Below are 14,773 nucleotides of genomic sequence, written 5' to 3'. Positions count from 1 at the left end.
GGAGAAGGATGGAGAAAGTGCAGAAGAAAGACAAAAAAAAAGAGAAAGCAAGGGAGAAGGACTAAAACTGGCTAGAATTTGGATGGCATTAATGGACAACGGACAAAATGCTGGCACTGTTTTTCTGTTGCTGGGTCTGGAAGTTGTATGAATGCAATTGGCAGTTGAAGTGGTAGGGTTGTTGCTGGGTTGATTACATTTTGAAAGGGACAGAACCCAAAGCAACCAGACAGCTACAGACTCCCTCTAAACTGATTTCTTCAGTGGTGCCCCTACTAAGAGTTGAAAACAGCTGCAGCTCTGACTGACACACACACTTCTGCCACCATGCCAAAAAAAGGCTTCACCAATTGCCCCCACACTCAAACTGTGGTTTCTGATTCTATCAAACCACAGACATCTGGGAAACAATGCCCCAGAAACAACAGCTGCCATTAAGGCCTTGACCCAACAGACAGACCACTAATCACTCAGCAAAACCCGACAATGACATTTTCTCCTCAAATGAATTCACGACAACTCTTGATTAAGTCACCTACATTTTTTTTATTCTAGAGGCATCGGGGGAAGTGATTGTAAGCAGTTTTACCTTTGTGTGACAGACATAGGTCTCTGAGGTGTCTGTCTGGGGAAAGAAATGTGGCAGGAGCTCTGGGCTAGAATGATTATGGCTGCCACTCCGTCGCCTCTTGAAACGGACAGAAATTCTCAATAGTACATTTGACATTTTAGTCATTTAGCAGATGCCCTTATCCAGAGCGACTTACAGTATTCAGTGCATACAGTGCATAGCGAAGCCTCTTGCTAGTCCACAGATGAAATATGGATTTCATATTGATAATGGGGTGAAGCACAGACAATATCATACTGGTAGTCACCTCAGAGTATTCCAATTTACAGCCGGCCAGAGTATTCCAATTTACAGCCGGCCAGAGTATTCCAATTTACAGCCGGCCAGAGTATTCCAATTTACAGCCGGCCAGAGTATTCCAATTTACAGCCGGCCAGAGTATTCCAATTTACAGCCGGCCAGAGTATTCCAATTTACAGCCGGCCAGAGTATTCCAATTTACAGCCGGCCAGAGTATTCCCCACCTCCAATATATCCAGATGAGAAACAGGTTATATCGCATTATATTATGATGAACTAAGACTAAACAGATTTTCAGCATACCAATGTCATCAAAAAGAGCAGATAATGCTAACAGTCGGTTTAGAATCCGCTGACACCTGTTTCCCCTGCATGATGCAATTCAGCACCTCTGGGAGGGGAGAGGGAAGAGGGAAGAGAGGAGGGCCAGTTGAAAGGAATAGTCGATTCAGTACTTCCCCTATAATTACACCTAGGCAAGATGCAGTCCCCTTCCTTATAAAAGTTGACCTCCCCTTCCCATAAATTATAATAATTATGGCGGAACCCATAGACACTGATTCCGGGTCCTTTTCCAACTGGCCTATGACAAATGTTTAAAGGAATCCTATACGAAATGTGTAAGAGAAGCCTTTGAGAGGGAGACCTATAGCAGGATGAACTTACGGCTGTCATAGCAGATGTTGCCCAGGGCGCGGCCCGTCTGCAGCAGCACCTCCTGGTCCTTGGAGTGGAGCAGCTGCACCAGGGGAGGGATGAGGCCTGCCTCCACACAGGGGCTCCGCATGAACTCTGGAGGGGAGAGGAAGCAGTCAGGATTAGCAATTAGGCTCCAGGGTGAAGTTTACCAACAGTACAGACCTGGGATAAACTTCCCCATCCCCAATCTTACACAGTGGGGGATTTTTTTTTTTAATTACCCATTTTTTATTTACCTTTATTTAACTAGGTAAGTCAGTTAAGAAAAAAATTCTCGTTTTCAATGACGGCCTAAGAACAGTGGGTTAACTGCCTGTTCAGGGGCAGAACAACAGATTTGTACCTTGTCAGCTCGGGGGTTTGAACTTGCAACCTTCCGGTTACTAGTCCAACGCTCTAACCACTAGGCTACCCTGCCACCCCATGATCTGTGTCTAGGGGAAACTTCACCCTACTCCTATCGTCATGGTCCATTCTGTCTCGATTAAGGAGATGAAAGTTGAAATTGACTGAAAAGTGGACCAGTTATTTTCGGAGGATTTTGTCATTCAGAGAATGCGTTTCAGTTAATTTGCTGGTTTGACTGGAATTTAAATGGATTTCACTCTAACCTCCAATCTGCTCAGAAATACACTGTGTGCCAAATTCCAATTGATTAGTCAATGGAAGACTAGATGTGTCTTAAGTGCATCCACATTTGACCATTTTTATATGAACGCATATAAAAAAATAAAAAAAGTTAAACTCTAGATGAAACAACTCTGGATCTTTGTCAGAAATAAGGCATTTAAGGCAGCCCTAAAGTTCTGCCAAATACAGAAAACCTTCATATAATACTGACTAGGTTTTAAATAAAAGTGCTTAAAAACAAGAAAAAGGTTATTTTAGTCCAGTATCTTTCACACAGTAAGCCTTCCACTGTGGACTGGGCATAGACAATTCCGGGGCCTCTGACAGATAAAATGCCAGCGGGTTGGTGCCAAGTCTCAGGCTGGCACATGAGCAGGCAGCGATCCATTCATTATGTTAGACTTGTCTTCCCCCAACTCTCAAGTCACTTCCTTTCAACTCTGCGCCTGCCTTCCCTGAAACCCACTCATAAATTACTCTAAAAGCACTTAGTATGGCCCAGTTGTTGCTGTAACTGCAGTATGCAAGTTGAGAGGCCTGCATACTGTAATCTGCCACATTGCTAATGGAAGACTGCTTGAGTCCAACATGTGGCCAAGAAAACGTGTGACTTCTCTACAATTGGAGCATCAAGAAGCCATCAACTTATTTGAATGCCCAATCTCAACCTTAGTATAAAGCTTTAAATAGGGCACAATGCAGATGTTATTTCATGTCTGTTAAGTGCTTCTGTGAGCGTTATGAATGCCTTAGGTTGATTGAGTCGTTCTAATCTCTAATCTCAACTAGATCTTACGAGTTCCTGAATCTCAAAACGAGCCACTCACTGCTGTGCATTTTCCCTTGATCAAGCTACAGTATGGCAGGAAGTAAATGCATGATTCACTGTGCTGACATTGTGTGAAAACGACTACCGTCTAGGAAAGCAAGACGGATGGCAACACCAACAGACAGGTCTCCTATGGTGCCTTCTGTTAGAGAGACTGAAGCCATCTGTTGCCGTTGGAATGGGTAAAGGCAGAATTGCTTATGGGGAGTGGCGTGAACAAACAGAAATGAGCACAGGGACTAGACCACAATCTAGGCTACACAGCAAACATCTATAGAATAATCACCCATAAGTGACTGTCTAAGATTGATCGTCTTTAAGAGAATCATCCATAATCTTCACCATCAGCCCACAACTAGATAAATCACAATCCCATTAAAATAACAAAATTAAGATAATGACAATTAAATGAGAAATACAGATGTATGCTAAACCGCCACTGTATGACAGACACACAAAGCTGAGAATATAATAAAACGTTTAATAAAAAATAATAAAAGAATGGTATACAGACAAGATGGCAGAACCAAAAGTGAGGAGAATGATGTTTCCTGGGGAGGATGAGATGAGGTGTGGAGAAACCAAGTTGGGGGAGCCTCACCATTTTTGGCCACCTCAGCTATGATGTTGGCTACTTTGGGGGTGCAGGAAGACTGTGGGGCCAGCAGGGCGGGAAGCAGGGAGAGAACGCCCATCTCCTGGACCTTCTCACTGGCATTAGCATCTAGGAGGAAGAGGGGAGAAAAAAAAAAGACTAGGGCTCCATTTCAATTTGTCTTTCATTGATTCCTTGCATCCTATCCCCTTGGCCCTTTCAACCATATTGGAGAAGATCCAAGGTATCTCCCATCTCACCTTTGAATGCTTTTTGAGAAAGAGGAAAGTAGAAAGACTGTAGGGAATTGAGGAAGGATTAATTGAAAAAGAGCCATGGGGTGAGTTGGGCAAGGAGAGGCAAATGATCCCTTACCATCCAGGTCATTCCATTTTTGGGGTTATTTATGATCGTCCTAAACCAAGCTCCAGAAAATGGCCCATATAAATCAAATTACCAGCGGGACGACAGTGCAGCCCTGAAATTATTATTAACCTCTTAGCCAATTTTGGATTTTATTTTACTTTACCTTTATTTAACTAGGCAAGTCAGTGAAGAACAAATCCTTATTTACAATGACAGCCTAGGAACAGTGGGTTAACTGCCTTGTTCAGGGGCAGAACGACAGTTTTTTCCTTGGCAGCTCGGGGACTCGATCTAGCAACCTTCCGGTTACTAGACCAGCGCTCCAACCCCTAGGCAACCGGCCGCCCCTAGGCAACCGGCCGCCCCTAGGCAACCGGCCGCCCCTAGGCAACCGGCCGCCCCTAGGCAACCGGCCGCCCCTAGGCAACCGGCCGCCCCTAGGCAACCGGCCGCCCCTAGGCGTCACATGTGACATGTTGAAAAGCTCCCTGCGTGTTTATGCAAGTTACCGTTTCTTGTAGCGGCTGCAACTCAATCCCCTCTTTCCGCCATTATAACGTGTGTGTGCCTATTCCATGATATGAGGCTTCTAAAAGCTGTTTTTCTACACAAGAGGCTCCAGACAAGGAAATGGTCTTTAAAACCAGAACCGTTTGAGCTACAAAGGGGAGACTCTCACACACACACAAAGGTGTCAGTTATTTTTCTCTATGACGCACACAAGCTTAAGGGGAGTAGTCTGAAGGCAACCTGGTACCAGGCTGTAAAAATAGCACCACATGCATAGGGGGTAAAAGTGCCACAAATGAAGTAACCAAACGGGTCTAAAAATGGCGGAGTTGTCTTCTCTCTCTCAGACATTGGACAGACACTTCAAAACCATATTCATTACAATACATTTTGACTGTGTTTGGTCATATACAAATGTGTAATTCAATCCGTTTCTATGGGCTATAGCAGTAAAGCTCAAATTCAATGTTTCATTTAAAAAGAAAATATCTAGCTTAAACAGTACATTTTATGACCATCTTAAAACAATTCCATATGTTAGCTTAGTAGATGTTGCGATCTAAGTTCTTAGACCTGCAGGGTTAACCAATGAACTGATTATTACCGTCACTTGGATTTTTACTATTAGGCTAAAGGTAGCATCGGCAAAAGTGTGTGCCTTTTGGTTTTCTTGGCCATCTCCTCACCCAAACAGACTATTGCACGTTCATCACTTGTGCCAAAAGAGACTAGAAGGGGCATCATCCTCAAATACTTTTATTTCCATGACTGATCAAAACTTGTTCTCATGCCTCTCCATTTTCCCTCTGCAGCAGACATGGTGATCAATATGTTTGGAACATTGAATCGCAATAAAATCACAGTATCGAATCGTAATACATATAGAATCGTGAGAATCGCGATACATGCTGTATCGGCACTTAAGTATCGTGATAATATTGTATTGTGAAGTCACTGGCAATTCTCGGCCATATTGATTGTTTCCCAAACGAAGGAGGACAGACAGGTTTGTGAATAACACTGACTGAGATATTCTCTTAGGCCTTGTACGAAAACAATGTGAGCCTGGTGACTAGAATGTTTTTTTTGTTCTCCAAATAGTCTAACTAGGCTCTCTATTTCCTCCATCCTGTACTGTGTATTTCACTTACTCTGAGGAGTGAAGGTCAAACTTACTGTTGTGGGCCAGTGCTTTGAGCAAGCAGTCCAGGCAGCTCTCCACACTGTCTGTGGCGCTGTCCGCTGAGGCTAGCTTCAGCTTCTTCAACGCTTCGCTCAGGTTATCTGCTGGGAGAGGAGGGAAAAAGTGAATGAGCACTGTCCTAACCTGTCAATTTACTCCTCGGTCTAAGGTAGCCTATGCTATTCAAAGTTTTTAAAATCACACACTGTGGCTGGATGTTAGATTTGACCACAAATACCTTGGGCCATACAGTATAGAGCAACCCACAAGTCAAATCACACAATAAAACAGTATACGAGAAGACATGTAGGCAAAACTAAATCCGCCATCAATGATTTTGTGAATTCTGAATAAAAATGTCTCAAAACAAGTAGTCTATAATCACGGTTTTAGTAGCGTTACCACACAGCAAGACAGACAAAAGGTAGCAGACAGCAGGATTGTTTCTGGGTCAAAATGGGGCTTAGCTGGGAGGCGTGTCAGGGTCGTGGTATTGGGCACAGTCGGCAACTGACAATTATATATTTTTTTTACATCTCTTGGCCGCGGAGACAATTTTGCCATTTGAAAGCCAATTTCCTTCAATTCTAAAAAATGTTGCCATGGCTTATGATTTGTTCTTACGCTATCGGAGTGACTCAAACAGTATTACAAAGTCAAGGGAGACCCATAACATGACAAATTGTCCTGAAAACATGCATCATTTTTGTAATTTAAGATTTCCCCCCCGACTATCTAAGCCTTTTGGCTCCTCGGACCAAATAAGAATGCACACAGCTCTGTGCTGCATCATCACTTCCCTTCCTCATTCTCCCTCTCAAATGGTAGCTCTAGACAACACTATGATAGACAGTCCAGGGGTCATACAGTGGTGAGCCCTAGTATAAATCAGGACATGGGCGGATGTACAACTCATCCCTGAGGAGCTCCACAACCTCGGGCACAGCCGACACATGGCAGCGGTAGAGCTGGGCAATAGGGACAAAAATCTATTTTGCATAAAAAAGTATCTATTTTCATAACGCTAAATTGAACATTAAGTTCATAATCACCCATATTAGCAAACGTATTTCATTTCAAACTTCACATTTCTCTAGTAGGGTACTATAGGTTATTTATCATAATGAACGATATCAGCAAAATGTCCACGATAAGTGGCCAGCGCCTAAAATGTTTGGTTTATTGTCCCAGCTCTAGGCAGCGGGTATCAAACCATTACGACTGCGTCAACATACTCACTGGGTAAACACCAACATGTCAATAAAATATGAATGAGTTCAAGTCATGTTGGGATCCGCCAGTACTTTGATGGGTCCTTATCGTAATGGACATTCTCTGTGTCTAGACAGTACACCTGGTATGCTGGGCCAACTAATAATTTAGAGATTTTGATGTCTGGAGCTGTTACAGTGCTCAGCTAATTGGATTCTGGGCTGCACGGGGCCAAGAGGAGGTGTGGTGACACACAGAGACAGAAAGCAAAGACCCTGACGTTCCCTATCCCGCAGATGTTCTCCTGTGTGCAGTGAGGATTAGGATTAAATTGTATGACATTTTAAAACCAGTCAAACGAAACTTTCATTTTCCAGGCTGGCCTCCATTCTATAATGGATTTTTCTTGCCTTTCAGATTATGGTATCTGTCAGGGTCCCTCCTTATAGCCAATGAGGCCTGAGTCAGGTGTTCCCATAACATGTCATAAAACACACAGGCAATGTTTGCATAAAGACATGACAGGGCCAGTCAATCCTCCATAAGCATTAGGCCTAACTTTCTGTTCCAAGGAGTCAAGACAGCCTACTGACGATTCTACTCATCATCTACTTAAATCAAAAGGATTAATGGGTCCTTCAACGAAATGAGTACCTTTTTGGTCATGTAACCTCATCCAACATTGTTATAAAGAGTACATGTTCAACTTAATAAAAAAAACATGTTTTCCCATCAGAAGTCAACATAAACGAGTTTTAATGACTCCAACCTAAGTGTTTCAACCACTCAACAAATTTCTTGTTAACAAACTATAGTTTAGGTAAGTCTTTTATGACATCTACTTTGCATGACAAGTCATCGTTCCAACAATTGCTTACAGACAGATTATTTCACTTATAACTCACTGTTGCACAATTTCAGTGGGTCAGAAGTAGAGGTCAACCGATTAATCGGAATGGCCGATTTCAAGTTTTCATAACAATCGGAAATCTGTATTTTTGGGTGCCGATTTGCAGATTTTTTTTGTTATATATATATATATTTTTTTTTTACACCTTTATTTAATCTTTATTTAACTAGGCAAGTCAGTTAAGAACACATTCTTATTTTCAATGACGGCCTAGGAATGGCGGGTTAACTGCCTCGTTCAGAGACAGAACAACATATTTTCACCATGTCAGCTCGGGGGGATCCAATCTTGCAACCTTACAGTCAACTAGTCCAACGCAATAACGACCTGCCTCTCTCTCGTTGCACTCCACAAGGAGACTGTCTGTTACGCAAATGCAGTAAGCCAAGGTAAGTTGCTAGCTAGCGTTAAACGTATCTTATAAAAAACAATCAATCATAATCACTAGTTAACTACACATGATTGATATTACTAGATATTATCTAGCGTGTCCTGTGTTGCATATAATCTGACTGAGCATACAAGTATCTGACTGAGCGCTGGTAGGCAGAAGCAGGCGCGTAAACATTCATTCAAACAGCACTTTTGTGCGTTTGCCAGCAGCTCGTTGTGCGTCAAGCATTGCGGTGTTTATGACTTAACCTATCAACTCCGAAATGAGGCTGGTGTGACCAAAGTGAAATGGCTGGCAAGTTAGCGCGCTCTAATAGCGTTTCAAACATCACTCGCTCTGAGCCTTGGGGTGGTTGTTTCCCTTGCTCTGCATGGGTAACGCTGCTTTGATGTGGTGGCTGTTGTCGTCGTGTTGCAGGTTCGAGCGAGGAGAGGGACGGCTATACTGTTACACTGGCAATAAAGTGCCTATAAGAACATCCAATAGTCAAAGGTTAATGAAATACAAATGGTAGAGAGGAAAATAGTCCTATAATTCCTATAATAACTACAACCTAAAACTTATTACCTGGAAATATTGAAGACTCATGTTAAAAGGAACCACCAGCTTTCATACTCTATGGGGGTGCCACAGGGTTCAATTCTTGGACCGACTCTTCTCTGTATACATCAATGAGGTCGCTCTTGCTGCTGGTGAGTCTCTGATCCACCTCTACGCAGACGACACCATTCTGTATACTTCTGGCCCTGCTTTGGACACATAACAACCCTCCAGGCAAGCTCCAATGCCATACAACCCTCCTTCCATGGCCTCCAATTGCTCTTAAATACAAGTAAAACTAAATGCATGCTCTTCAACCGATCGCTACCCGCTCCTACCCGCCTGTCCAACATCACTACTCTGGACGGCTCTGATTTAGAATACGTGGACAACTACAAATACTTAGGTGTCTGGTTAGACTGTAAACTCTCCTTCCAGACCCATATCAAATATCTCCAATCCACATTTACATTTACATTTAAGTCATTTAGCAGACGCTCTTATCCAGAGCGACTTACAAATTGGTGAATAAAGTTAAATCTAGAATTGGCATCCTATTTCGCAACAAAGCATCCTTCACTCATGCTGCCAAACATACCATCCTACCAATCCTCGACTTTGGCGATGTCATTTACAAAATAGCCTCCAATACCCTACTCAACAAATTGGATGCAGTCTATCACAGTGCCATCCGTTTTGTCACCAAAGCCCCATATACTACCCACCATTGCGACCTGTACGCTCTCGTTGGCTGGCCCTCGCTTCATACTCGTCGCCAAACCCACTGGCTCCATGTCATCTACAAGACCCTGCTAGGTAAAGTCCCCCCCTTATCTCAGCTCGCTGGTCACCATAGCATCTCCCACCTGTAGCACACGCTCCAGCAGGTATATCTCTCTAGTCACCCCCAAAACCAATTCTTTCTTTGGCCGCCTCTCCTTCCAGTTCTCTGCTGCCAATGACTGGAACAAACTACAAAAAGCACTGAAACTGGAAACACTTATCTCCCTCACTAGCTTTAAGCACCAACTGTCAGAGCAGCTCACAGATTACTGCACCTGTACATAGCCCACCTATATTTTAGCCCAAACAAGTACCTCTTTCCCTACTGTATTTAATGTATTTATTTTGCTCCTTTGCACCCCATTATTTTTATTTCTACTTTGCACATTCTTCCATTGCAAATCTACCATTCCAGTGGTTTACTTGCTATATTGTATTTACTTTGCCACCATGGACTTTTTTGCCTTTACCTCCCTTATCTCACCTCATTTGCTCACATCATATATAGACTTGTTTATACTGTATTATTGACTGTGTGTTTGTTTTGCTCCATGTGTAACTCTGTGTCGTTGTATGTGTCGAACTGCTTTGCTTTATCTTGGCCAGGTCGCAATTGTAAATGAGAACTTGTTCTCAACTTGCCTACCTGGTTAAATAAAGGTGAAATAAATAAATAAAATATGTTCTCATGTTCTGAGCAAGGAACTAAAACGTTTGCTTTCTTACATGGCACAAATTTCACTTTTAAGTTCTTCTCCAGCACTTTTTGCATTATTTAAACCAAATTGAACATGTTTCATTATCTACTTGAGGCCAAATTGATTTTATTAATGTATTATATTAAGTGTTAATTCAGTATTGTTGTAATTGTCATTATTACAAATATATATATATATATATATTTTTTTTTTTAATCGGCATGTCTGGTCCTCCAATAATCGGTATCGATGTTGAAAAATCATAATCGGTCGACCTCTAGTCAGAAGTTTACGTACACTAAGTTGACTGTGCCTTTAACAGCTTGGAAAATTCCAGAAAATTATGTCATGGTGTTAGAAGCTTCTGATTGGTTAATTGACATAATTTGAGTCAATTGGAGGTGTACCTGTGGATGTATTTCAAGGCCTACCTTCAAACTCAGTGCCTCTTTGCTTGACATCATGGAAAAATCTGAAGAAATACAGCCAAGACATCAAAAAATATATATTGTAGACCTCCACATGTCTGGTTCATCCTTGTGAACACTTTCCAAACGCCTGAACGTACCATGTTCATCTGTACAAAAAATAGTACGCAAATATAATCACCATTGGACCACGCAGCCGTCATACCGCTCAGGAAGAAGACGCATTCTGTCTCCTAGAGATGAACGTGCTTTGGTGCGAAAAGTGCAAATCAATCACAGAACAGCAGCAAAGGACCTCGTAAAGATGCTGGAGGAAACAGGAACAAAAGTATCTATATCCACAGTAAAACGAGTCCTATATCGACGTAATCTGAAAGGCCGCTCAGCAAGGAAGAAGCCACTGCTCCAAAACCGCCATGAAAAAGCCAGACTACGGTTTGCAACTGCACATGGGGACAAAGATCGTACTTTTTGGAGAAATGTTCTCTGGTCTGATTAAACAAAAATATAACAATGGTCATTATGGCCAAACAGTTCTATTTGGAGGACAAAGGGAGGCTTGCAAGCCGAAGAATACCATCCCAACCGTGAAGCACGTGGGTGGCAGCATCATGTTGTGGGGGTGCTTTGCTGCAGCAGGGACTTGTGCACTTCACAAAATAGGTGGCATCATGAGGAAGGGAAATTATGTGGATATATTGAAGCAACATCTCATGACATCAGTCAAGAAGTTAAGGCTTGGTAGCAAATGGGTCTTCCAAATGGACAATGACGCAAGCATACTTCCAAAGTTGTGGCAAAACGGCTTAAGGACAACAGAACGGCTTAAGGACAACAATGTCAATCCTATAGAACATTTGTGGGCAGAACTGGAAAAGCGTGTGCGAGCAAGGAGGCCTATAAACCGGACTCAAGTTACACCAGCTGTCAGGAGGATTGGGACAAAATTCCCCCAACTTATTGTGGGAAGCTTGTGGAAGGCTACCTGTAACATTTGACCTAAGTTAAACAATTTAAAAGGCAATGTTACCAGATAGTGTATGTAAACTTCTGACCCACTGGGAATGTGATGAAAAATAAAAGCTGAAATAATTATATTCTGACATTTCACATTCTTAAAATAAAGTGGTGATCCTAAAACAGGGAATTTTTACTAGGATTAAATGTTAGGAATTGTGAAAAAAACTGATTTCAAATGTATTTGGCCAAGGTGTATGTAAACTTCCGACTTCAACTGTACCTATCGCGTGCCAAATAAAGAAACAAGGTTGACTAACAGGGTTGGAGATTATCTTAAAAGTGCAGACAAAAACATACATTTTCCAGTGTTTTATATACACATTTCCACGCTGTGGTTGGAATAATATTGTGAAATTGTGAGGATAATGCTCCTTTTAGTGTAAGAGCTGCTTTAAAAGATTTCCTGAAATGTAAACCTGTTTTGGTGGGATGGAGGTTTAGCATGCCTGGTGATATCACCAGCTGATTAATTTGTTAGTTCTAAAAATCTGTCAATAACAGCTAATTTTCATTTTTCCCCTCCCCAGTCAGACCACTCCGACAGTCCTAGCTAAATTCTTGCTTGAGAAATTGCTCTTTGCCAAGAAGATTAGTTTTTTAAACATTTTAATTGAAAACAATAAGTACTTGATTATTACACAGAAATAATTTGATATCGAGACAAAACGGCTGCAATGGGCCAGTAAATTAGCCCTAAACCCTCTTGTGACAGGGGGAATGGAAGCTTACTGTGTGCAACAGGAAGGGGCAATTGAATGCAAACTATCCAGAGTTGGATAAAACAAACAAAAAATCAAGTTTAAAAAAAACGTGGATACCATGGATGTTTATATTTTTGCACGCTGTATGAAGGAAGTTAACGCATGCTACACTTTACCTGTAGACAACCAGTTGCCAAACTACCTCTCTTCAAACTGCAAGCAGACATAGAAATGGTATCCACAAGTTAATCTAACTGTGGGTAAATACAGAACTGACAGTATTTTTTGTTAAATTAAATTAAATTGCCTGTATCTACGGGTTACAGGGTTGACATTATGATCTACCTGCTTAGTTTTCCACCAGAAAATTGCCAAAGTATAATACCAGATCATCTGAGTTTTATACTATGATTTGACTATTACATGCTCAATGAGTCTTATGAAAAAGAAAAATTAAGGAATAGTTTCACCATACTAAAACGAGAGTTCAGTTCACATAACAAGGTTGAACTTAAAATGAAGGACAGACTTTGTGCGATTAAATTAATCACTAAATCAATAACAATATTCAGAAATGACGGTCAAAACAACAAGAGTTTTATAATGGTAAAATCTTCCTAGAAGTCAGAGGGCGCACTGAAGGACATGCCAAAATGCAGAATTTGGGCCACTCAGATTTGATGTTCCATGTGTTCTATGGTAAAGGGCACTTCATTCAATATAACAGCTTTTAAAATTCAATATTGGTGCACAATTTTTACTTAAAATATCAAACGGGATACTAAAAAAGGTACTAATTTGGTGGAATGACCATGATAAATGCAATGACCTAAGTGTTTCTGCTTAGCTGGAGCACCCGTCCTATAGAGATACTGTGTTTGTGGATGGATGGGTTCATCGGACCTCCTTTCTGCTGCATCACGTAGGCTAGTACCGTATGATTGCACCTTGTACAGCAATGAAGGCTCAACATATACCCTAGAATTCTGGAATAGTCAAAAACCCTGATGTGACAAGAGTACAGTACATCCTCCGCAACAGTCCAATGCAAGTCACTAGAAATCATTTATTCTGGTTAAAATGAGAGTAAGTACATTACAGCAAGAGATAGCATCCTCAGTCAGCGCATCTTACCAAATGTCAAGCACACAATTACTAAGAGTGGCCATGAACATTTTGTCTCTGTGTTTTTGTTTAACTATCCTGTGGGTACCAAAGTTCCTCACAAGGATAGTAAAACATGGACAATTCAGACAAGTGGGGACATTTTGTAGGTCCATAGGAGTTAGGTTTAGGGTTACAGTTCGAAAAATAAGATGGAATCAATTCTTTGGTCCCCAGAAGGACAGCAATATAAAACGGTGTGTGCATTGGCCTATTGCGTAACAGTGTGAGATGGATGATACACATCTGCGCTTTAGACAGTTTAGTACACTGATGTTAGTAAACAAGTAGTATGGCTGTCATAACATGTATGCAGTGCATGTGGTTAACTAAATAATACATAGTTGAGGAATCAATGAAAACAAAATCCACACGTTTACAAGGAGTCTCAATCTGAAACAAACGCAGCTCGTCTCTAAAAATTACAGCAGCTTATGGCTGTCAAAAATGCAGGTTCTGTCTAGCAATGCCCCATGTTACATAATGCGATTCTCGGTCTGACAAGTATACGCTACGATGGGCATGTGAACCGCTAGCTGCCCGTTCTCTATGTTCACCCCACCTCACGTTACTCCTTTGAATCTAACGCTAGAGCCACCAAGTGCGGTCTTCTAGTTTGATGCTCCCAAAGGAAATGCTTCTGCTAGTTAACGTTAGCTTGGCTAATTATGATACTCTACCCTGGCATGGTATGGCATTTGTGGGCTACTATGTCGAAGTCTGTCTATTTCATATTGACGTTAAATGACAACTGAATGACGTTATGAATCAGATGTTGATTACTCACCCATTTAGCTACTGTAACGTTAGCTAGTGTGAGTGATACTCCAAGCAGTTTCGGATCAGGATGCGCCCAGGAGGCTGTCAAATTGCTCTTCGCAGCGAAAAACGTGCAAGTTATTAGCTAGTGTTGGTTAACAACACTTTATTTTATTTGAAGTCGCTATCTAGCTAGTTGGTAAATCATATACCCAGGCAAGGCCCACCTTAGCTAACCCACGCCGTTTCGTCCCCGGCAAAACCAGTAAGCCACAGCACTCTCTCCCTCCCAGATGCCGCCGGGAAAGCTTGAAGTGTAGCCTATAGTACAACCCCACCACACAACTATGGTATGGTTGAGTAATTTATCCGCTAGTAATATTTATCCACATCGACGCCAATGTTCGCTACTTCAACCAGAGTTTGCTTCAACTCTACTCGACACGCACTTCCTACTACTCGCTCGCTTGCACATGCAGCA

General features: G+C 41.8%; 1 protein-coding gene across 3 annotated transcripts in view; it reads right to left on the bottom strand.

The window, feature by feature from the left end:
- LOC135516354 (rap1 GTPase-GDP dissociation stimulator 1-like) overlaps nt 1-14,773 on the bottom strand; it is a 55,060-nt gene extending 40,287 nt beyond the window's left edge. For 2 of the 3 annotated variants that reach the window (XM_064940609.1, XM_064940611.1), the window contains exons 1-4: nt 14,321-14,773; nt 5,677-5,787; nt 3,631-3,753; nt 1,538-1,663 (exon numbers count right to left, since the gene is read on the bottom strand). In XM_064940609.1, the coding sequence (XP_064796681.1) occupies nt 1,538-1,663; nt 3,631-3,753; nt 5,677-5,787; nt 14,321-14,324 (364 nt within the window). In that variant the 5' untranslated portion in view covers nt 14,325-14,773. The remainder of the gene's footprint in view (nt 1-1,537; nt 1,664-3,630; nt 3,754-5,676; nt 5,788-14,320) is intronic. The other variant, XM_064940610.1, reaches the window with a different exon arrangement.

Source organism: Oncorhynchus masou, chromosome 27, assembly GCF_036934945.1.
Source record: "Oncorhynchus masou masou isolate Uvic2021 chromosome 27, UVic_Omas_1.1, whole genome shotgun sequence".
NCBI classification, from domain to species: domain Eukaryota; kingdom Metazoa; phylum Chordata; class Actinopteri; order Salmoniformes; family Salmonidae; genus Oncorhynchus; species Oncorhynchus masou.
Note: the sequence above shows the minus strand (reverse complement) of the source record. Positions and strands in the feature narration are given on the sequence as shown.